The 24051-nt window shown below is 39.7% G+C and overlaps 1 protein-coding gene across 1 annotated transcript in view; it reads right to left on the reverse strand.

Moving 5' to 3' along the window:
* The window catches only part of TLK1 (tousled like kinase 1), a 156113-nt gene extending 136054 nt beyond the window's left edge, over nucleotides 1–20059 (reverse strand). The window contains exon 1 of the mRNA XM_040475359.1: nucleotides 19337–20059. Coding sequence (XP_040331293.1) covers nucleotides 19337–19475 — 139 coding nt within the window. The 5' untranslated portion in view covers nucleotides 19476–20059. The remainder of the gene's footprint in view (nucleotides 1–19336) is intronic.
* Between the last annotated feature and the right edge of the window lie 3992 nt (nucleotides 20060–24051).

Here is a 24051-nt window from a genome sequence, read left to right on the forward strand (position 1 = left end):
GGAGAGAGAGGGAGAGAGAGGGAGAGAGAGGGAGAGAGAGGGAGAGAGAGGGAGAGAGAGGGAGAATAACAAGCAGGCTCCATGCCCAGCGCAGAGCACAACACTGCGCTCTCACAACCATGAGATCATGACCTGGGCTGAAATCAAGAGTCTGATGCTTAACCCACTAAGCCACCCAGGTGCCCCAAATGTCCAACTCTTGATCTCAGCTCAGGTCTTGATCTAAAGCCCTGCATTGGGCTCCACACTGGGCATGGAGCCTAATATAAAAAATTAAAAAAATTAAAAAAAAGGATACTATTTACAATATCAGAAGATAAAAATAAAACACCAAGAAGTGTAATAAAATTATGCAAGATCATTACAGAGAAAAGTATAAAAATATTGAAATGATGAATTTATACTATCTACATGGACTGGAACATTATTGTAAAGATAAAACATTATTGTAAAGATAAAATCAACAGATCCAGCGCAATCTCAAACCCTCATAGATTGGTTTTGGTTTGGTTTGTAGAATGTATCCAGAAACAGCCAAGGCAATCTTGAAGAAAATCAACAGAAAATCAATAGAATGTGTATTAATTTTCTATTACTGCTCTAACAAGTTACCATAAACTTAGCAGCTTGAAAAAACACATGTATTATCTCCAGTTTCTGTGGGTCAAGACTCTCAGCACAGCATGGCTCAGGGGGTTCTCTGCTTAGACTCTCACAAGGATGAAATCAAGGTATCAGATAAGCTATGTCTCTGTCTAGACACTCTAGGAGAGAGAATCTATTTCCAGGTTCATTTAAGATGCTGGCAAAATTCAGTTCCAAGCAATTATAGGACAAAGGTCTCCATTTCCTTCCTGCCGGTCAAGCGAGAGCTTCTAGAATACAAGCTATTCTATATACAAGAATATTCTGTGCTTCATGGCCCTCTTTTCAAGGCAAGTCCTTTTCAGGCCAAGTCCTTTTCATGTTTCTGAGCCAAATTCCTCTGATCTCTCTTGATGCCCCATCTCTCTTCTGCCTTCTTCCCTTCAGCCTCTTTTGTATTTAAGGGGCCTGAGTGGTTAAACTGGTCCCACCAAAATAATCCAAGGTAATCTCACTATTTTAAGGTTTGTTGCCAATAACGTTAATTACACCTGCAAAACCCTTCAGAGCACTACTGTAGATTAGTATTGAATTGAATAACTGGAGAAAAGAAATCTTGGGAGAACGTCTTTAGAATCCCACTTATCAAAAGGCGGGATAGTTTGTTTTAATGGATATCAAGGTAATTATATTTACTGGATATCAAGCTGGTAATTAAAACGGTATTGATGAGGGAGCATAAGGCAGGCTGAGGGCAAAATACGAACTAGCACACACACACACACACACACACACACACCCCAGGTGGGATATGTGCGATATTCTTTGGACACTCCAGGCTACCCAAAAACAAGAAAGGACAAAAAACAAATGGTTAAACTGGTAAAGAGTCTCCACCTGTTTACCAGAAAAAGGCAACCTCATCAACAGCTGAGAAAGTCCAGGACTCCCTATGGTCTTCATGTTAATGCTTTGCCAGAGGGAAAAACAACCTTAGCTTGACAGCAGCTAGGCCTCCAATACTTTGTGACTCTTCAGCATATGATAATCCCTTCAGGAACTCTCTCTCCTCCAACTCCATAAAATGGTCACCCCCACACTTAAAGTGCAGCTCTTTCTGCCCACAGGTCTTGTCCCCATGCTTCAGTAAAATCACCTTTTTGCACCAAAGACGTCTTCAAGAATTCTTTCTTGGCCGTCAGCTACAAACCCACCATCACCCCTAAACTTCATTGGCACAAGAATAGACAAATGATACAGAATGCACGGCCGAGAAACAGACATGTTCCTGGGTACAAACACTTGATTCATAAAAAAGGGGGGCACTGCAAAACAGTGGGAAAGAAGAGTCCATTTCAGTAAACGGATATCAGGACAGCCATATGGAAATGACACTTACTACTACATCACACCACACAGAAAAAACCAACTTCAGAAAGAAAAACATATGAAAAGCATAACAGGGGTGCCAGGGTGGTTCAGTCAGTTAAGCATTCGACTTCGGCTCAGGTCAGGACCTCACAGCTCATCTTGAGTTCAAGCCTGCATCGCGTTCTGTGCTGACAGCTCAGAGCCCAGAGCCTGCTTCAGGTTGTGTCTCCCTCTCTCTCTCTCTGCCCACCCCTCCCCAGCTCCCGCTCTGTTTCTCCCTCTCTCTCCTTCAAAAATAAACAAACATTAACAAAATAACAATAAAAAAGAAACAGAAAGAAAAGCATAACAACGAAGTTTCTGAAAGACAATATTGCAGAGTGGGACAACTTTAGGAATAGTGGCGTAAGAAGCTCAGTAGACTATCCCTCCCATCCCTCCAGTGAAACAACCATTTAACTGGTGAAACTTTTTTTTTTAAGCTGCTTTGTTTTTTTGTTTTTACACCCACCAACCAACCATTTAATGTTTCTGGAGATTGTCCTAAGGGTATACAGCAAATGGAGAAACACAAATTCAAGAAAATATACCAAACTAAGATGAGAACAGCACCTCATCTGAGCCACAAGTCACTCCCATTCACACGTCACAACTATACCAGATGGGTTCTGCATGAGCTCCGCTACCCCAGTCCAGGAGTATAATTTCACCCTGGAGGAGAAGGATGCTGGCATCTCCCACCACCCACCCCATCCCCACCCCCAGCTCCATGTTGCAGAAACTATGTCAGGCAGGCATGGATGAGAAAACTAATGGGTCCCTCTTCCCAACCAATTCCCACTAATACAGCAGAAGCTCTACTCCAAAAATACTGTGTCACAATTGCTCACTCATAAGCAAAACTTCTTTGCCAGGAGGAGCAAGCTGAGAATACTGATTAACATCCTCATCCAGGGCCCTACTCCTACAGCTGGGTGTCAGTTTAAGAGAAGTTATCTCTTTTCTCTATCCCTAACTCCACTGAAGCAAGGCAGAGATTCTTCCCAGGAGGAAAAAACAGGCTGTAAGAACTGAGAGCTCTGTTCTCCACCTAAGGAAACAGACTTTATTTGGCAGATCATAGGGAAGTTCATTCCTAAGGGAATTTTCCAAAACTATGAAGATTTTGGAGGTAAACAACTAAAAAGAGGATTGTAGTTCCATGACAGAAGTAGCAACAAGCAAAGCTACAGACCATCTAGAAGTTTAACCGTGAGAATGATGCAAACTGTGAGAAATGCAGTTACCTCCCAAAGCAAGCACAAGTCTCAAAGACTGGCAACCCTTAAGCTTCTGTAGAAACCTGACTTAATGCAATCAGACTGTGGAGCAATTTATGCTCCGGGAAGTTGATGAAAGCAACAGAGCAATCAGCTAGCAATTAATGGAGGCTGACAGCTGAGTGTGATGGCAGTAGAAGCAGACCAGCCAAATGCTTAACGGAAAATCAGGGAAAGACAAAAAGAACAGGGTCAAAACCACAGTCATCTCTGGTGGTCAAGAAGACTATGCACATGCCTTTGAGAGGGCCCAGATGTTGGATTCAGCAGAGTTCAAAGCAGCTATTATAAATATGTTCAAAGAACTAAAAGAAACCATGAAAACCATGTTTAAAGAATTAAAGAAAGGTTATTATGACAGTATCTCTTCAAATAGAAGAGAATGCCAATGAATACAAAATAATTAAAACTCTAGAGTTGAAATGTACAGTAACTAAAATGAAAAATCCACTAGAGGGGCTGAAGAGCTGATTGGAGCTGGCAAAAGAATCAGTTCTTCTGGCTACACCATAACATAATCTGAGTCTACATGAGAGAACCTGAGTGTCAGCAAAGGCAGCATAATTGCATATTTCTCCTTAATTCTCTTAACCAACTTAAAAAAGTAACCACATACAACATGCATATAATTCTGTCATTAGGCCTAAAACATTTAGAAATGGGACATCTGCTAATAATAGCATAAAGGAGGCAGGTGGAGACAAACTTTATTGGAGTAAGGAAATGACATTAGATAGTAAACCAAATCTACAGAAAGAAATGAAGAGAACTGAAATGATAAATAAGAAAGTTAGTAAAAAACTATTATATGTACATGTTTTCCTTTATCAGTTTCTTTAAAAGACAGAAGTTCTATGAAATAATTATAATAAGGCGTTTTTTTAGTTTGTAACATAGCAATGTGATTTAAAGAAAAGGATGGAGTAGAACTAAATAGAAATAAAGCTTCTATGTATCACCAGAATTATAAATCTGAAGTAGATTTTGACAAGTTGTGTAATGTATACCCTCAAGCAATCACTAAGAAAATAACTCAAAAAAATTTTTTAAATCATTAAAGGAATTAAAATGTTACACTAGAAAATAATGCAAAAGAATGCAGTAAAGAAGGCACAGAAAGACAAAAAGAGACCCGCAGAAAACAAAAAGCAAAATGGCAGATGTAAATCCAACCGTACCAATATCATTATCAAGAGGCAAAGACTGGGGGCGCCTGGGCGGCTCAGTCAGTTGAGCATCCGACTTTGGCTCAGGTCATGATCTCGCGGTTTGTGGGTATGAGCCCTGCGTCGGGCTCTGTGCTGACAGCTCAGAGCATGGAGCCTGCTTCAGATTCTGTGTCTCCTTCTCTCTCTGCCCCCCTCCCACTTGTGCTCTGTCTCCCTCTGTCTCTCAAAAATAAATAAATAAATGTAAAAAAAAAAAAAAGAGGCAAAGACTCTAAGACTGGATTAAAAAAGGACAAGATCCGACTAAATGCTATCACACTTTAGATTCACAGACACAAATAGGCTGAAAGTAAGTGGATGGAAAGACACAATGCAAATAGCAACGATTAAAAAACTGGAGTAGATATACTACTATCAGACAGCGTTTAAAACATTTCTAGAGGTGAAGAGGAACATTTTATAACAATTAACGGGTCAAACCATCAGGAGATAAAAATTATACATATGTCTGCACCATATAGCAGAGCTTCAAAATACATGAAGCAAAACTGGCAGAATCAAAGGACGAAACAGACAATCCTACAATAGTTAGAAGACTTTAATGCTCCATTTTCAATAGTAGAACTAGACAGAAATTAATAAGGAAAGAGAAAGCTTAAATACTATAAACCAACAAGACCTAACAGGCATGTAGAGGATACTCCAACAACAGAACACATATTCTCCTAATGCACACATCAACATTCTCCAAGATTTGAACACTTAACATATGTTACACACCCAAAAGCCAATAAACTTATGCAAAAATGGTTAGCTCATCAAGGAAATGAAAATTAGAACCATAAAACCACCTCACACCCATCAGATTAGCAAAAATAAATAATACTAATAAGACGTGGAACAATAGGAATTCTCATAAATTGTTCATGGGAATATAAATTGTTACAGCCACTTTGGGAAACCAGTAGGATCTACTAAAGGCAAATAAATATCCTATAAGCCAGTAATTTACTGTTAGGTATATACTCAATAGATATTAATAGTACACGCAGAGACAGGTATAAACATGTTCATACAGCATTATTAGTAATAGTCAAGAAGTGGAAACAATCTAAACATCCATCAACAGATTATATAAACTGTGATACAGGCACACAAAGTAACATTACAGAGCAATGAAAATGAACTACAGTTACAGGAATTAACATGGATATCAAAAAACAACGTATATACTGTGTGAATCTATCTATATAAAGCTCAAAACAGGCATAACCAAGTCAGAATAGTAATTTCTGTGGGAAGAAGAGAGAAGGTAGTGACTGATGGGAGAAGGAAGAGGGCTTCTGAATGTTCTGTTTCTTTTTTTTTTTTTTAATGTTTTTATTTATTTTTGACAGAGAGAGAGAGAGAGAGAGAGAGAGAGAGAGACAGAACACTAGTGGGGGAGGGGCAGAGGGAGAGGAAGAAACACAAAATCCGAAGCAGTCTCCAGGCTCTGAGCTGTCAGCACAGAGCCCGATGCAGGGCTAGAACTCATGAACGACGAGATCATGACCTGAGCTAAAGTCTGACGTCTGAGCCACCCAGGCGCCCCTGAATGTTCTGTTGACTGAGTAGTAGTAGTAGTTACACAGATCATGGTTTATAATAATTCACTAAGCTAAAATATATTTGTGGGCATTTTTTATATGTCTTATGCTTCAATAAGATAAAGCAATATACAAAATTTAAAAAATCAGCTGCATCACAGCAAAATTAGAGTACTTGAACTTTAAAGGGCAATATCACAAGAAAATACTTGTGTTGAATTTAATAAAAGTATAAAACTTTATATAATGGAAAATTTACAAATATATAGAAAGAAAAAAATGGAGAAAATGGTCCCATCAAATATAACAAGGACTGACATCACTACCATATATTCTAATGCCTAAGGTAAAAGATATCAAGAAAGATCAGCAATGGGCTCTTGATACAAATACTGAGTTCAAGGGGCGCCTGGGTGGCTCAGTCGGTTAAGCGTCTGTCTTCAGTTCAGGTCATGATCTTGAAGTTCATGAGTTGGAGCCCCACAATGGGCTCTGTGCTGACAGCTCAGAGCCTGGAACCTGCTTCAGACTCTATGTCTCCCTTGCCTCCTCTCTCTCTGCCCCTCTCCCACTCATGCTGTCTGTCTCTCTCTCTCTCTCTCAAAAATAAAGATTAAGAAAATTTTGAAAAATATTAAGTTCACTCTCACTAGCAATCAAGACATAACTGTAATTCCCTTCTCTAGGGAGCACTTTGTTCATACCTCTATGATAGAAATACAATTCCCTCACTTGCTACTTTTCTTTCTTAGAGAACTTTCCTTCACAGCTGCAAAGGGTTGCTCTATGATCCACAGGAGAATAGTGCTGCCTTGATTCCTGAATGTCCAGTTTCTATTTCAGTCCCCCTGAGGTCTGCGTTCTAAGATATACCCAGCTGTATATCCTTCTAATAGGAAATCTTATTTGCTTAAGTTTTTTTTCTAGCAACCAAATGACAAATACCTTGATATAGTATATGCTGCAACTACATCACAGTTCTTCTTTTTATATCGTAAGTTGAAACCTAGTAACACAGAGACTGTTTTACTTGATCCACAGCGTGTTTTTTTAAAAGTATATTTTGTAAAAGTACGAACTACATGTTATGAATTATAGTCTTCCCCATCAGATTGTGACCAAGCTCCTAAGAGGCAGGGACTCTATTATGTATCTTTGTTTTCCCAGTACTAGGCTCTAGGTCCAAAAATACTTGCTGAGTAAATAAACAAACTACACCAATAAGGTTTCTATAAAACTCTAAAGCTATGACGATTCATAGCTGAGAAGCAATAACAGACTTTAAAATCCTAGTTATCCCACTGGGAAGAAATAATGATACACAATAAAATATATGACGCTTAATATTTGTCTCCTTCTACCCAATAAACCAAATCCTTCAAATATACACTAAAGAAGCAATTCAAACGAAGAAATATTATTGTATGCATAATAAATGTTAAATATTATACAGTGAAATAACAATTATGATTAAGTTTTGGTGTACATATCAACTAAGTTATGTTAGTATACATTAATTAAATACATTTATTTAATTATATTATCCATTTAATATAATTAAAGTATAATTATAAAACCTACAATACAAGAACATGTAGAGATGAGGGAATGTAACCTAAACATTAGTTTTCAATGACTCTCTAATATGAGCTGGTTTTTTTATCCTTGCCTTTCACCTCAAAAGAAAAAACTGACCATTGCATGAACATACATACACAAACACTAACAGCAGCAGCAGCAGCAAGTAACTTAACCAAGGTCACACAGCTCAGAAGTGACAGAGAATGGATATAAATCCAGGTCTATCTATAGTATCCCACAATCCTAACCCCTGGACTACACTGCCTACACACCCACCAATAAACACACATTGTTAAGCACCTACTGCACATAAAGCAATCTCCTTGGTATACACATAAGAACACATGAAAAAACACAATACAAGGCACTTTTACAATTTTCAATGCAGTGCTTTCAAGTATATTTCTGCATATCGAAAGCAATATGAAAAACGAGATGAATCATAAACACTGCTAATCCAAATATATACTGCTTGATGCTTGCTTAAATGTTATAAACATGTCTCATAAATTTGATCAATTCTCAAGCCACAGAAAATTACAAGAACTAAAATAATGAAAGTAGCAATTTTGAACAACATTCGAAATCTGCCTCTGTCAGACACAACTTTACTAGAATTCTTCAACAGCCCAGGGAGACAATCCATGTCAATTAAATGTGCTCCAGCAACAAGGGACCTCTATCCAGATAGTACTTGTTTCTTATTCTTGCCATTTATATATATTTTTAAGTTTACTTATTTATCTTGAGGGAGAGGGAGAGAGAGCACAAGCAGGGAAGGGGCAGAGACAGAGAGGGAGAGAGAGAATCCCAAGAAGTCTCCGTGCTGTCAGAGCAGAGCTGGATGTGGGGCTTGAACCAATAACTGTGAGATCATGACCTGAGTCAAAAGCAAGAGTTGGACACTAAACCGACTGAGCCACTCAGACACCCCATTCCATTCTTGCCATTTGAATAAAGAAAAAAATTAAATTCTAACATCATTATATCTATATATAATAGTAATATTTAACATATAATGACTGCTTAATGTGCCACGAATTTCTCATTTAATTCTCACAACCTTGTGAAGTAGTTACCACTAGTATCCCAACCTACAATCAAGAAAATCTATAGGTGAGGCACTGAGAGGTTAAGTAACCACAGTTTAAGTGACAAAATTCAAACGGGAACCCAGGTCTGACAATTGCATGCTTATAACTATTACTTATGTTACACTAACTTACTACATCATAATGCTTTTTACATATGGTATCAATATCCAAAAACTAAGGACAATGCTGTCAACAAGGTCAAAGAAATAGGAGACACTAGACAGAAAGAGGAGTAGGAGCCAAGAGCTTGCAGGATACTGCCACTTACTAGCCTTAGGTTTTTACTGTATAAAAGCATAAAAGTTTATTAAAATGTTTAAAAGTATAAAACAAAAAGTTTTTAAATAGAGTAAGAGATGCCCAGAAAAATATAATAAAGCATTTGACAAACTCGATTAGATACATGTTCCTTGTCAGGTTTGCAACCTTTCAATTAAGTGCAAAGCACTGTGTTAATAATATTTAAGCCCAGTACTTCATAGGTACATGCCCATCTCATGCCCATCTCATGCACTGCAGATACATGAACTCAGTACAATCCTTCATACAATATTTGACAACACTCATCAGAAGTCCTAAAATTGTCATATTTTTTGCCCTGACAATTCCACTGAAAACTGTCTTTAAGAAAAAAAAAAAAAAAAGAAGAAGAAAAAAAGCTTTTATTCATTATACCACTACATAATAGCCAAAACAATAAAATTTAAATTAAAAATAAATAAAAAGAAAAAAATAACCTAAATAACTACCGTAGTTGTTTTTGTTCACCATAATCCCTTTCTCAGGAAAACTACCACTCAACTAATCTGTGTGATCTTAAGGGGATTATCAATCATGATTTTCTGTGGGTTCCCCAACTCACCCTACCCACAGCAGCTAGTTACCTTGCAGAACTTCATCTCCCAGGTCCCAGTGACTGGTTAAGAAACTGACAATTAGAAACATCAGCATCACGGGTGTAGGGATGGCTCCGTTGGTTGAGCATTCAACTCTTGATTTCAGCTCAGGTCATGATCCCAGGGTCATGGGATCAAGCCCCATGTCAGGCTCTGCACTGAGCATGGAGCCTGCTTAAGATTCTCTCCCTCTCTCCTTCTGCCCCTCACCCCCACTCTCTCAATCTCCCTCTCTAAAATTAAAAAAAAAAAAAAAAAAAAAAGCAGCAACCCAAAACTGACTGACATGTGGACATCAGGAAAGGGAAGCTATCTTTCAATTGTGGTTGCTACTCTAAAAGGTATGTGTCTCGAAGTTCCAAAAAGAGGCTACAAGAATCCAGAAATGGAAACAGAGACTCAATGCCATCATGTGAAATCTTGAATCTAAGCTATTTCCAAAGCCATTCCAGCCTCTTCCACACATACAATTCCCAGTTACATAAACCAATACATTTCTTTTGTTTAATTTACCAAGGCATATGTTAAGTTTTTATCACAGGTAAGCAACAGAACCATGACTAAAACACTACCTAAAGAAGAATGCTTAAGTTAGTAAATTATAGTACATTCATCCAATGGAATACTGTTGACAAAATAGGGTAACTGTAAGAGCATGCACTCAGGAGCCTAGTCTGAGTCCTGGCTCTGCTACATGTTCTCTATGCGTTCTTCAGTAAGTTACTTAACCTCTCTGGGCCTCAATTTTCTCATCTGTAAAACAGGGATATAACAGAACTTACTTCGTATGATTGTTACAAGTAAATGACTTACTATTTACAAAGTACCTAGAATAGGGCCTACCATTAATAAGTATATGAATATTTTAAATAAATGAGGGGCGCCTGGGTGGCTCAGTCGGTTAAGCATCTGACTTCCGCGCAGGTCATGATCTCATGGTTAGTGCATTCAAGCCCTGCATGGGGCTCTGTGCTGAGAGCTCAGAGCCTGGAGCCTGCTTCAGATTCTGTGTCTCCCTCTCTCTCTGTCTCTCCTCTGCTCGAACTCTGTGTGTCTCTCTCAAAAAATAAACATTAAAAAATAAGTAAGATACATAAGTAAAACAAGTAACATACTAAGTTGACTAAATCATATAATTACCATATTTTTAAAAACGTGTGCACAGAAAAAAGGAAAAACTGTATTTTTAAAGAGGCAAACACACTATTTATCCAAAGAGAAAAAAAAGTGGAACATGCCTCAGATCTTATGAGAGACAGGAGGAATCTGACTGGCCTCATACAAATCCCTATGACCTTCACAAATGTCACAATATTTTATCATCAGATGGGAAGCACATACACAGTGTCAAGTGTCAATCATAAAATCACACAATGTATCACATTTAAGAAAACTAGTGATACTACTAACAATAAAGCTCAAGAATTTAAATCTAGAAAAAGTTTGTCATTACCTCCAGCTGAATCAGTTTCCAAGGAAGGCACAAAGTTAGGAGTGTGACCAGTGAAGAAGAACAAATGTTATCCCAGAAGTCACTCATATTTGGCTTTGTAATGCATCTTTGTAGAATATACACATTTTTGCTTAAATACGGGTATAACTTGTCTTCTTGGCAGTCCCAACATTTCAGAACTAATAATGAAGCCACAGGAGAAGATTTAAGTTTCAGGGCGCCTGGGCAGCTCAGTGGTTAAGCATCCAACTCGATTTCGGCTCATGTCATGATCACCCAGTTTGTGAGCTCAAGCCCTGTATCAGGCTCTACGCTGAGGGCATGGAGCCTGTATGGGATACTCTTTCTCCCTCTTTCTCTGTCCCTCCCCTCTCCCCCCAAAAAAGAAACTTTAAAAGTTAAAAAAAAAAAAAAAAAGATTTAAGTTTCATAACCTACCCCCTGGATCAGCTCTGTCTTTCCTCATCATGCTTTGAATTCCTATTAACCTAGTCAAATTCTCTGTCTCTCGTTAGATTTACTAAATAATACATATTATCAAGAGATTTTTTTTTGTAAGCAATAAAGTAATTAAAACTAAACACTTTAAAAAATGCTTCTTATAGACAAGCCATAGCTTCAAGCCTCTTGCTTCAAGCCTCAAAGCACCTCAACTTTGTTCAGAACCTTATGTACCAGGTTATAAAGCCTCCTGTACTCAGTAGGAAATTCTTTGTTCCAACCCTAATGTTTATTTGTTACGGCTGTGGTGGGCTTATGAGGCCAAATGGGAAGATAAATGGCATTCCAATTTAGATTATTAAACATAAAAATAAGGTTTTTCACTAGTGTACCTCTAACATTTCCCATGAAAGAACTAAACATATCTGAAAAAACGAAATGTAAGATTTGCACAGCTGGCATAACTTTCTAAATTGGGTTGTTTGGTTTGGGATTTATTATATGTGTCATTTTTTAATCTTATCTTCATACGTGTATAAAAACTCATGCAAAGGGGCACTGGGTGGCTCAGTTGGTTGAGCATCCAACTTCGGCTCAGGTCATGATCTCGCGGTTTGTGAGTCTGAGCCCCGCTTCGGGCTCTGTGCTGACAGCTCAGAGCCTGGAGCCTGCTTCAGATTCTCTCTCTCTCTCTCTCTCTCTCTCTCTCTCTCTCTCTCTCTGCCCCTCCCCCACTCACACTCTATCTTTTTTTTCAAAAATAAATAAAACATTAAAAAAAAAAAACTCGAAAAAAAAAAAAAAAAAAACTAACACAAGTTTATAGGCAAACTGAATGGGCCTAAAAGATTAGTAAATTAAAATCTGTGAAGGAAAAATAACTAAGAAAGTAACCAAAACCAAATTTCTGTATCTTAGGTAACATATCCTCGTGATATGTTACCTAAGATGTAGACACTACATTAAAATGCAGACTTTGCTCAAATTTCAGCCCTAGCATTCACTGCTGCATCACACAAGTTTCTTCACTTCTCTTGTGCTTCAGTTTCCTCATCTGTAAAATGAGAATGAAAGTTGCGTACACCTCACAAAGTTACGAGAATTAAATGAATATATGCAAACAATAAATTGTGGCTATTATTGTTGGTGCTATCCATAATATCACTCTCTAAAATATAACCTAAGAATTACTAACATAAGCATCTTCCTGGGTCTGAAAATATGTGCACCTTAAGATACATATCACTCAATTTTTAAGAAGACTTAACAGTCTTTCAACAAAACTTTGTGTTGGGTGCCAATACAGAGGACATCCTGGTATGCACTAAGAATACAGAAATGAACAAAACACAATCTCTGAATTCAAGACCTCTCCATCTAGCAGGCAACACAAATAAAACTGTGATAAAAGGCAGCACAACGGACGTGCTATTAAATAATGACAATCCTAACTCGGGGGAAACACTCCAGAACCTAGCTACTTCACTTCAGAGTACCACACTGTTATTTATGTAACTAACATTGTTTTTAATATATTCATAACAGTGTTTTAGAAAGTAGATCATTAAAAACAAGATCACTCAGCACACTACTTACCAAGCTCATAAACTTGAAAATTTTTTCCATAATAATGAAGGTGATATCTTCCCTTAACAAACCCAAACATAACCTTGAAAAAGTCACACTGCTTCTTCAAGAAACATCTCTTTCACCAATAAATAAAAGCTACCAAACTTTCCTCCAATAAGTTATATTAGGACAAATGTCAAAAGAGTAATATTTTTGAGCTGGTCAAGACCTCTGAGAGCCTCGAATCCAAACCCCCTCATTTTACAGATGAAAAGAAGCCACAAAGTATAATGGAAAAAGCACTAAGTTGAAAGTCAGAAGAGTGAATTTTGGTCCCAGGTCTCTCACAATAAAAGCCTGGGTAAATTATCTAAGTTTCCTCATCTGTAAAATGAGAGGTTTGGACTCAATTGCTTCCAAGGTCCCTTTCAGCTCTACAATTCTCATTTTATGAAACTGAAGCAGAGAGATAAGCAACTTGCCCAAGGTTACACAGCTAGTTAACGGCAAAGCAGGGACTACACTTGGATTTCAATTACGATCAATGTACTTTCTCATCTGTACCATACTGCTTCTCTTACTTCGTAACACTATTCTTCTAAATTTTTCTTAGATTTTTGGAAATGATTAACAATCATGAAGCGTTTTATGAAACTAAACGATTTATTCCTATGACTCTTCTATAAAAACAGCTCTAAATCCAACTGCAGCAAGTTCATGAAGTCTCGAGCTGTGTGTCACTTACTACACTTCAGTTGAACTTCAACGAAGTTTTGGGAATTTATGCTTAAGTTCCCTAAAATCTAACTTTTCAATCCAACTCATAAAAGAGATTATGTTCCTTATAAAATTAAAATATGAATTGTTACAGGTAATGGTAAGTATTACATGCATAATTCTCTGAATACGAGGAGAATTAAAATTCTTCATTTTACTTTATGTCCTGGTTATATTTAATAGGCATTTTAAAATTCAAGAGTAATCAATTTCAACACTTTTCTTTCATGTATCTTCTTTTCAGACTCTCTACCTTTAAAACCATTAGAACAGATTAAGCATATTCCTTCTGAAATCACATAAACAATTACAAATAAGACTATAAAGACCGGTGAGAGTTTCTCTTTCAAAATTGAAAATCAGCCCCCACAGTATTCTAAAATTCTGTGCCTGAATATATTACAAACTCTACTAAACTGTATCATAAGCAGCATCTGATTCCCTAAAATGCCCTCAAAGCTTATTATATTTCACAGGGAATTTAGCAAGATTTCAGGAAGACTAATAGCGTTGATTCCAGAAAATACAAGAAAATACTCAGAGGAAAAGCACAATAAAAACACAAAATAAAGTCAACAAGAGTTTCATACCAGTGACTGAAGAGAATATTCAAATCATTCACACACATATAAGTATAGTTTAACTATAGAATTAAGTGATTTTCAAAGAATCACAGAATGTTTATATTTTTAAATTGGATGGGACCTGAAATCACTTAATCCAATAGCACTCAAAATAAGAATCAACAGAATTTATCTCTGCCTCGCCCAAAAATGTCCCTGTAGACTGCTTTAAATTCTTATTGCTAAATACTTCCAAGAGCAGTTTTTTCCACTGTTGGACAAGTCTAGCTGCTATACAGTTCTTACTAACATCCTTGCCAAAAAATTATACTGAATTCAATCTATGCCTAACTTTCACCTGCTGGTCTACATTCTAGAATAGCAGAATGAATCTACTCACTCTGCTATTTACATTTTTGAAATACAAGACCGCTATCATGCTTCCCACCATTTCAGTGGTCTCTTCTTTGGGCTATAAATGTATAGTCCACACATTTCTTGTGGGTTCTGGAGACATTTCGGAAATACGGTGTACTTCCATACTGGAGTAACGTTTTAAAAAAACCTGCCACTTGTCAAATTTTGGTGTAATATCAAAGAAGAATAAACACAATTTCTTTAAAAAGACTATTAAAATACATCATGTTTTCTAATTACCTATCTATATGAAGCTGGATTTTCTTCAAAATACCTCAATCAAAATAAATCATAACAGACTGAAAGCAGAAGCAAAATGCAGCTGTCTCCTAATAAGCCAGAAATTAAAGTGATGTAAAACTATGAAACAATGCCACCACTCTCACTCAAGTTTTTGTTTTACAATACTTTTTCTTCATTTAAAAACATTACCAAGTAATCAGTTTACTATTTTTAGATAAGTTAGTACTTTTGAAATTGTTTCTAAAACAGTAAATATTGATAGGCATATCCCACATAAAATCTCCTTAGAGTTCTCAGTAATTTTTAAGACAGCAAAGGGTTCCTGAAACCAAAGAAAGTATTTCCCAAGGGCAGATTCCCAGACCTCTAACTATCCTGGGATGCTCTCTTTTCTCTCTCCTCTAATTCATAAATGTGCCTCTGTAAAGAAGGCACCAACTACATATCTATTCCGAAGCTAAAACCCTTAAACATACAACCCTGTCCTCCAGCTAGTGACTACAAGCAATTAAATGGCCATCTGGTACACCTTTATTTTTAACATCTCCCTACAGGTATTAATCATCCAGAGTCAAATACTTTAATTCTTCTTTCTAAGGGATGCAGTCTGTAAATATGAAAATAAAATGAGCAACAGTTTAATTACACTGTGGTATTATCTTTTTAACCAAACTACTTTCACTGTTTACATAAAAATGAAGCAAATTATTCATATCTAGTAAGATGGAACAGAAAGAAAATCCAAGTCTTCTGTATAATCATTTGATTCTTAGCAATAACTTATTCAAAAGTACCCATGTACTGATAGGCAAGAAAAACTCCATCTGTTCTTCTAGCCAATATGACACTAGGTTCCTAGGCCTCAGTAAAGCAAAACTAACCTTTATTTGGAAATGCACTTAATTTCTTCTCATTTCCTTAACCACAGGATTATTAGAAGATAAAATGGGATAAAGATTGGGGCACCTGGGTGGCTCAGTCAATTAAGCCTCTGACTTTGGCTCAGGTCATGATCTCACGGTTCATGAGTTCGAGCCCCGCACTGGACTCTTTGCTGTCAGCACAGAGCCTGCTTCAGATTCCCTGTCCTCCTACCCCCACCCCTCCCCAGCTCATTCTCTCTCTCTCAAAATACATCAATAAACTTTTAAAAAATGGAATAGAGACCACAGGTTTATAAGATCCAACATGAAATCCAGAGCGAAAACTGCTGACACCTCTCAGGGAACTTCAAGACTGATAAAGGAAAAGCCTTGGGACTCTTAGGAATAGAAGTGGTCTATCCTCTATCACACAAATTACTAAATTCCAACAAATCCCTAATTCTTATAATATTTAAAGGTGTATTTTATTTGTAATCAAGTAAAACTATATTAATATGAGAATAGAGTGAAAAAGGAAAGAAGAAAGCCAAAATATAGAGCACTGAAAATAATCACAGTATAATATTAAATTTTTGGTTTCAAATATATCAAAACTTCAAAATAATCAATTTTTACAGTTCTGACCCATCTTCAAAAACAGCCCATGTTTTTGAACTCCATGAAGGAGTTCCTCACGTAACTTTGTACACATACATCCATGTATCTTTTGAGTTTAAATTTTTCTATTATGTTGCATGAAATTGCTTCAATTCTTCAGAAACAAAGTTTGTTTTCACCTTGATCCATACATCCTTTTCTTTTTTAAATGTTTACTTTTTAGAGACAGAGAAAGAGAGAGAGCAAGAACAGGGGAGGGGCAGAGAGGGAGGGAGACAGAGGATCCCAAGCAGGCTCTGTGCTGACAGCAAGAGCCTTACGTGGGGCTCGAACCCACAAACCGTGAGGTCATGATGTGAACCGAAGTCAGCCACTTAACCGACTGAGCCACCCAGGTGCCCCAGATGCATATATTCAAGTTCTACTAATATTAACGGTTCTTACTAACAGTCACCCTAAGTCCAAAACTCCCTCAACTTACATCAACTTATACAATATACTAACGTGTATATCCACAAGAGATGTTAAACACTTGTTAAAATGAACACTGGGATCTCACTCAAAAGTAAATGTCTCCATCATTATGTCTAAGGTTTCATATATACAATTCCTATTAGCATTAATGATATCCGAAAGACAATAGCTTCAGAATAAATACATAGAACCCTAGAGAAAATTAACACAGTTTTAACTTACATGCTGGTTGGTCAAAAAGAAATATACCACTGTGGCCACAGAAGTACTTGATGAAATATAAATGTTCACAAAAGCATGTCTTGTTATTTTATTAATAAACAAAAGATTCACTAATTTAGTTTACATAAAAGCCTACTGTAATCCAAACTGCTACAAAGAATTCTAGTTATTTGGAAGCTCAAGCTAAATTATTCTAACCCCTCAGGATTTTCAAACATCAGGAAAATTGCAGAATGACATAGAAGTTTTTTAACTAGAGTTAAAGTAACCTCAGAAACTCACAATCTAGACTTTGTAGCCCCTAAATTACTAATACTGATAATTGATGTTACAGATGAACAATTCAACACTACGTCTTGGCTCAGTGAAATGGCTCAATACATACTTGAGAAATAAATGAATGATAAAAAGGTATAGCCTTTTAAAAAGACGGTCTTTCCCAAGACCATCATTTACTATCACTCATTACACTATTACTGATAACACTATCATTAAGTATCTTAATGAAACTACAGATAAAAATAAAAGAATACTAAAAGCACCAACTGCTCTATTTACAAAATAGAATTTGGAACATTCATTTACAAATTTTCAAGTGCAAAGAGAAAAATCGCCAGATGCACTAAATTTGAATTAGTCAATAAATAAACTTTTATCTTCTAATAATCAGAACTCAGTGTTGGGGGTAAGATGGAAAAGGGGAAAATGTCTCTCAATGTACTCAGCATGCTTAACGGATGCCATAAATCAAACCTTTCCATGAATTTTCTGGAGCAAATTCATGCCAATCTTTGAGCCTATTGTCACTTTCACACATGCTCACAGGAACAAGATGACAAAGAATGCTATGCCTGAACCACTAGATTCAGGGCACAAAACGCTTGATTAACAATTGTCAAGGCTGGGTAGTAAATATTGACAGATATTTTCAAAATAAATGAACCTCACCAATACCTACATAAACCAAAGCTCCTGGTTTCCTTTAAGGATTCACAAGACTATTGGACTTCCAGACATTTATTGAAAATGTGGTTACAGTCTCCTTGTGTGACACAACTGGGAGTGAACAACCCATTTACCAACTGCTGATGAATACCACTAAACGTTTTCCCAGACAAAAGAGCGTTAAACGTGATTCCATGCGCATTTCTTCCTCCCCCATAAATGCCTCTTCTTCCAAATTTCATTTTATGTCGTATACTTAAAGTTAAATACAGCAAGTTGAAATCTTGGTCAAAAGCACTCCTGTGTCTTTACTAGCTGTGTAACTGCTACATCTGGTGGCAGCACACTTGCATGCAAGAAACCAGAAAACTTAGAAAACAATTGTAACCGATTTGGTGCGTGTTTGCAGTAACCTTTACGCCGATATTTCCCACAAAAACCCACGACCCTGTCAGGGAACAGTAGCCTACTTGCACAAGAGAGATAACGCACCAACACGCAGTGGGTGATGGCGAAGGAGAGAAAGTTGCAACCATCTGGAGAGGGTGGTTTCAAAAGCCTGCCCACGAGTCAGTCTGCCGTTTAAATTGCTCTAAGGGGCCAGGCAGGGGATCAAAGTCGTCTCTGATAATTTAAGCGACTCTCCCCCAAAGGGCAGGGACCCTGCTAGCGAGGGGCATCCTCCAGGTCCCGGGCTGCAAAGCTCGCAGAGCGGGGACCGCCTCTATGGGAGGAGTGCGCGAGGGAAGGGGAGGGGGCTCGAGGATGAATGCTTCAACGGGAGGGAAAACCCACCAGAGACCGGAGGCCAGGAGGTTAAGAGTACTGAGTGTACTAGCAAATGGAGCAGAAAGGGGCTGGCGTCCGGGGGGAGGCTTCCCACCCTAGCAGCACGGGCTCTTAGGAACCCCATGCGAGTCTGCGCGCCTCGCCCCGTCCCCTCCAGCGCGCACCCCCTCGTCCGTCTCCGCCGCCACCCGCGAACCACCACCCACAGCCAACGCACTACCTCCCCGGAGCCGGGCGGCCTCGCGTCCACCTCGTCACCATCCCCCACCCCGGGGTCGGCGGAGGAGACCCGGGGGGCGCGGGGGCCGCGGAGCGAGAGACGAGGCCCGCGAGCGGGCGCGGGCGCGACGGCGCTTACCTTCCCTGGGCCTCCCGGATGGCGGCGTGTGATTCAGCAGGGACCTGGCCGCCGCCGCCGAGCCCGGGGTTGGAGACGTGGAGAGCTGGGACCAAGATGGCGGCCCCTCCAAACTTCCACTGCTACTTTGGACACTCATCAAGCTACTTTCTGGGAACCCGACTCCCCCCCTGCGACGGCAGCGGCGGCAACGGCACCGGCACCCGCCTCCGTCATGGCGGGGGCCGAGCTGAGGGCGAGCGAGGGAGCGAGGGCAGGGAGGGGAGAGTCAAGGGGATGGGGGAGGAAACCGAGAAGGGGGGAGGTAGGAAGGGAAGAGGTGAGGGGAGGAGAGGGGACGGGGAGGAGGAAAAGGGGGAGAAGCGAGGGAGCAGGCGGGCGCGCCGGGGAAGAGGCGGAGGGAAGGAGCGCGGCGGCGGAGGCGTCGAGGGGGCGCCCGGCGGAGTGCAGGCGGAGCGCGGGCTGCGCCGGCCGAGGAGACTTCCGCGAGCGGAACCTGCCGGCACCTCTGCAGTGCGTCGGCCCCCGGCGTCGCCTGGGTGGCGGCGGCGGCGGGCGGTGGGTGGCGGCTGAGGCGGCGGGGTAACCTCTGCATCAGTTACAGGCGGCGGCGGCGTCACGCGCCGCCTGTGCAAACACTATCGCGAGGCTCCTGTGCCTCCGGTAGCGGCGGCGGCGGCCGCGGGAGCAGGCATGGGGGAGGGACCTGCCAGGGGTTGGGGGCGGGGGGGGGTGGAGAGGGAGCGAGCGCGTGAGGGAGGAGACGCGGGTGCCGGGCGCCCCTGGCGCACCCGCGGATCTCAGCGCGGCGCGGGAGCCCCGGGCCGGCTGACTCGAGAGCGCGGGGGCGGCCTCCCCGCGCCGGCCGGAGGGAGGCGCACCCCGCACGCTCCCCCGCCGGCACTGGCTCCCGCTCCGTTGCCACCTGACTCCCCCTCCCTCCCGCGGAAGCGCGCCTGGCTCCCGACCCACACCCAGCCTGGGGAGAAATGCTTCTGCTCTCGCTGGGCTGTCCTTCTCAGGAGTTCGATGTGATCATTTCTCAAAATGGAACTGAAAAGTTAAGAGTTGCTTCTTTCTTTCCCCTTTGTAGTGTGCGAAAAAACCTGCGTGCGTCTCCCCGTCTGCAGAATTGTAGTGATTACCGAATAGAAGAGCTACGAAAATAAGTTGGGGGCGGGGGAGGGCGAAAATAAAACTTTATGAATGTTTTCTAAAAAGAATCTTTACCGGTGTTGTGCACTCTATGTGTGGTGTACAGTTCTTTGTTTTAAGACAGTAAGTGGATAATCTGGATAGAAAAAAACTTGATTAATGAATTCACATATTTAGGGAAACTATCCAGTGCTCATCTTGTAGGAGAGTATGGTTTCTAGAAAGTTCCAACTTGTTTTCTTGCTGCCGCTGAGTTACGGCTAGAAAATCCCAAAGCAAGTTACAGCATTTGGCAAAATGTATAGATACAGTGTAGCCTTCTCCATACCTTCACACCCACACACACAGAAGACACACCACGGATTGGGCATCTTGTGCATAAAGTAGCTGTGTAATAGCTCAGGAAAAACAACAAGGTTATTGCTCCCTTTAAGAAACCAAATTGACTAGAACACTAAAAAGATTATGATATAAAGCAACTGTACAGGCATGAGGAAATGGTATGATTACCAGGGGGACAAAAATGTCATTTCTATTTTTTATTTTTATGACTTTGCATTTCTCATAGTAATGTATTGTTCAGATAAACTATCATACTAGAATAGAGCCTTGGTTGTCAGTTATCACCAGAAGTAATTTTAGTTTTCTTATATTTCAGATTCTTCAGTGAGTTCTTAGTCATGTTCTGCATTTCAGACTTAAGAGGTGGATCTCACAAATTAAACAACTTTTTGAAGTATAGCTGATGTACAATAAACTGCACATATTTAAAGTATACAGTATAGGTTTTGATGTGTATACAACCGTGAAACCATTTCTATAATCAAGATAATGAATATATCCATCAGTCTCCAAAGTTTCCTCTACCTTTGATACTCCTTTTGTACTCCCAACTGCATCCCCAAGTCACCACAGATCTGCTGTCACTTAGTTTGCATTTTCCAGAATTTTGGATAAATGGAATCATATAGTTTGTACTCATCCAGCTTCTTTTTCTCAACATAATTGAGTTTACTCTACATTGTTGCACTTAATATTTTTGTGTTGTTGCCAGAGTAGCCCATTGTATGAATAGAACCCTGTTTATCCATTAACCTGTTAATGAACATTGGGATTGTTTCCACATTGAGACCATTACAAATAATGCTACTATGATCATTGGTTTGTGTAGAAGTCTGTGTGTGGACATATGTTTTCCTTTTTCTTGGATATGTATCTAGGACCTTACCATTATTAGACTTTTATACCAAAGTACATGCACTCTAAGGGGGAAACAGAGTTCCTGTAAGGACATGTAGGTAAATATATGCTCTTTCTGTAATTTAAGAGTAAGCTTGGAGCACTAGGGTGACTCAGTCGGGTAAGTGCCTGACTCTTGATTTTGGCTTAAGTCCTGATGGCAGGATCGTGAGATTGAGCCCCACATGGGGCTCTGCACTAGGCGTGGAGGCTGCTTAAGATTCTCTCTCTTCCTCTTCCCCTACCCCTCCCCACCCAGCTCATGCTTTCTCCCTCTCTCTCTCAAAAAAAAAAAAAAAAAAAAAAAGCTTAGTCAGCTGAGTATGATGAAAAGAGAATAGGACAGAGGAAGTCAAGATACTTGGGTATTAGTCTCAGCAGATAACAATCCCTCTTGATTTAATTTCCTCACCTGTGAAAAAGGTTAGCGCCACTAGGTGGTCTCTAAATCTCCTACCAATGCCAAGACTTCTTACAGAGCTTAGCTCCTCTCCTGTGGTAAACACAACCCAACCAAAGAGATTTGATGGTGGGTTATCTTCCAACCTTCTCCACAACTTCCAGTTATCTTTATACCAACCTAGGTTACATTTTATGCTGACCTGCTCCTTTTATTTTAAATGGTAAATAGAGAATCACAGCATATACATAATTCAATGTAGATATATTGTTACAAGTGCTGCCTAGGAAGGACAATAAAATGATTGATTCCTGCATTCCTGTAGTTTACATTAAAGATCATCAACGCTAACTTACTTGTAAAGAGGCTGCTGCCAGCGGTAGAGTTAACTAAATAAACCGTGGCGTAGCCTGAAAATGGAATATCATGTCATCATTTAAAATCAGATTTTGAGGGGCGCCTGGGTGGCGCAGTCGGTTGAGCGTCCGACTTCAGCCAGGTCACGATCTCGCAGTCCGTGAGTTCGAGCCCCGCGTCAGGCTCTGGGCTGGTGGCTCGGAGCCTGGAGCCTGTTTCCGATATTGTGTCTCCCTCTCTCTCTGCCCCTCCCCTGTTCATGCTCTGTCTCTCTCTGTCCCAAAAATAAATAAACGTTGAAAAAAAAATAAAAAAATAAAATCAGATTTTGAAAGAATACTGAAAAAGATGATAAAATTTTCACACTGTAGTAAGTGAAAAGGTGGGTATGATTCCAGTTTGTAAGTATGCATAACAAATGACTGCAAGGGTGCACCCCAAATAGTTCCTAATTGCTAGTCTCGGATTGTGACATTAGATAATTATTCTTTCTCCTTTATGATTTCCAAATTTGGTACAATAAATCATTTTATTTTTTTAAGTAAAGCATAAAAATTATACAAATAGATGGTTTTATAAAATGATTATGATAATGAAAACGTAGAGGGTGAGTAGAGGCTCCCCTGCATCTTGCACATCAGCTAGTACAGAGGCATTCAAAAATTATTTGATAGAGATAGATAGGATGGCTAGAGTGACAATTTACACAATAGGAAAAGGTACAGAAAGGTCAGGAGAGTCCAGATTTGGACAGAAAGGAACGCCTGCCACTCTGGGGATGGAGAAATCTCTGGAAAAGCAAGAAAGGATCATTGAAAGGGGAGTTTTGGCAAGCTTCCTTGGGAAAATATGCCCAGAGGGAAAGCCAGCATGAGAACACAGGAGTGAACTGAATAAGTGAGAAGGCAGTAAACCTGCCTAGAAAGAATCAGGATGAGCTGGGGAAAGTGTTCTTTCTGTGAATTGAGTGCTCCATGAAGCCAGACTCAAAGCTTTAGTACAGTGCCTGGCACAGACACTCTGTCAACATTTATGGGATAAATGAATGATGAGGATTAGCCAGGATACAAGTGAGGGAGCAATGCAGGAGGGTCTCCTGATAGGTCATATACCAAAGGGGATATCTTAGCTCCCATCTATATACTAATCATAATTTAGAACTACATTTATTAGACTCTATATGCCATAGTAAAAATAGTTACAAAGCAGACAAGACTATAGATATAATAAATGCATTTTATATTTATTATTTGATTCCTTCCAAAGTTGAGGAAATACTTAATGCCCAAGTTCCTTTTCCCCAAACCAACCAGAAAAGAGCCTACAGAATGGAAAAAGTGCCCTGAGTATTCCCCATACAGTGTGGTGTCGGAGCCCATTCATATTGCCCAGAGAACAGATTGGGTACATCTCTCCCCAACTCAGAGTTCAGTGATGTCACACTGGTAGCTTGAAGTCAGCCATGGTAAAGAGTATTTACAACCCCAAAGGCATCTAAGGCTACAAATCAGGGTTTCCTCACTAGCATACCGCTGCTCCCATAGTGCATACATCATTTCTTTAC

This window comes from Herpailurus yagouaroundi, unplaced genomic scaffold (assembly GCF_014898765.1).
Source record: "Herpailurus yagouaroundi ecotype Mexico unplaced genomic scaffold, PumYag 140, whole genome shotgun sequence".
Lineage (NCBI taxonomy): Eukaryota > Metazoa > Chordata > Mammalia > Carnivora > Felidae > Herpailurus > Herpailurus yagouaroundi.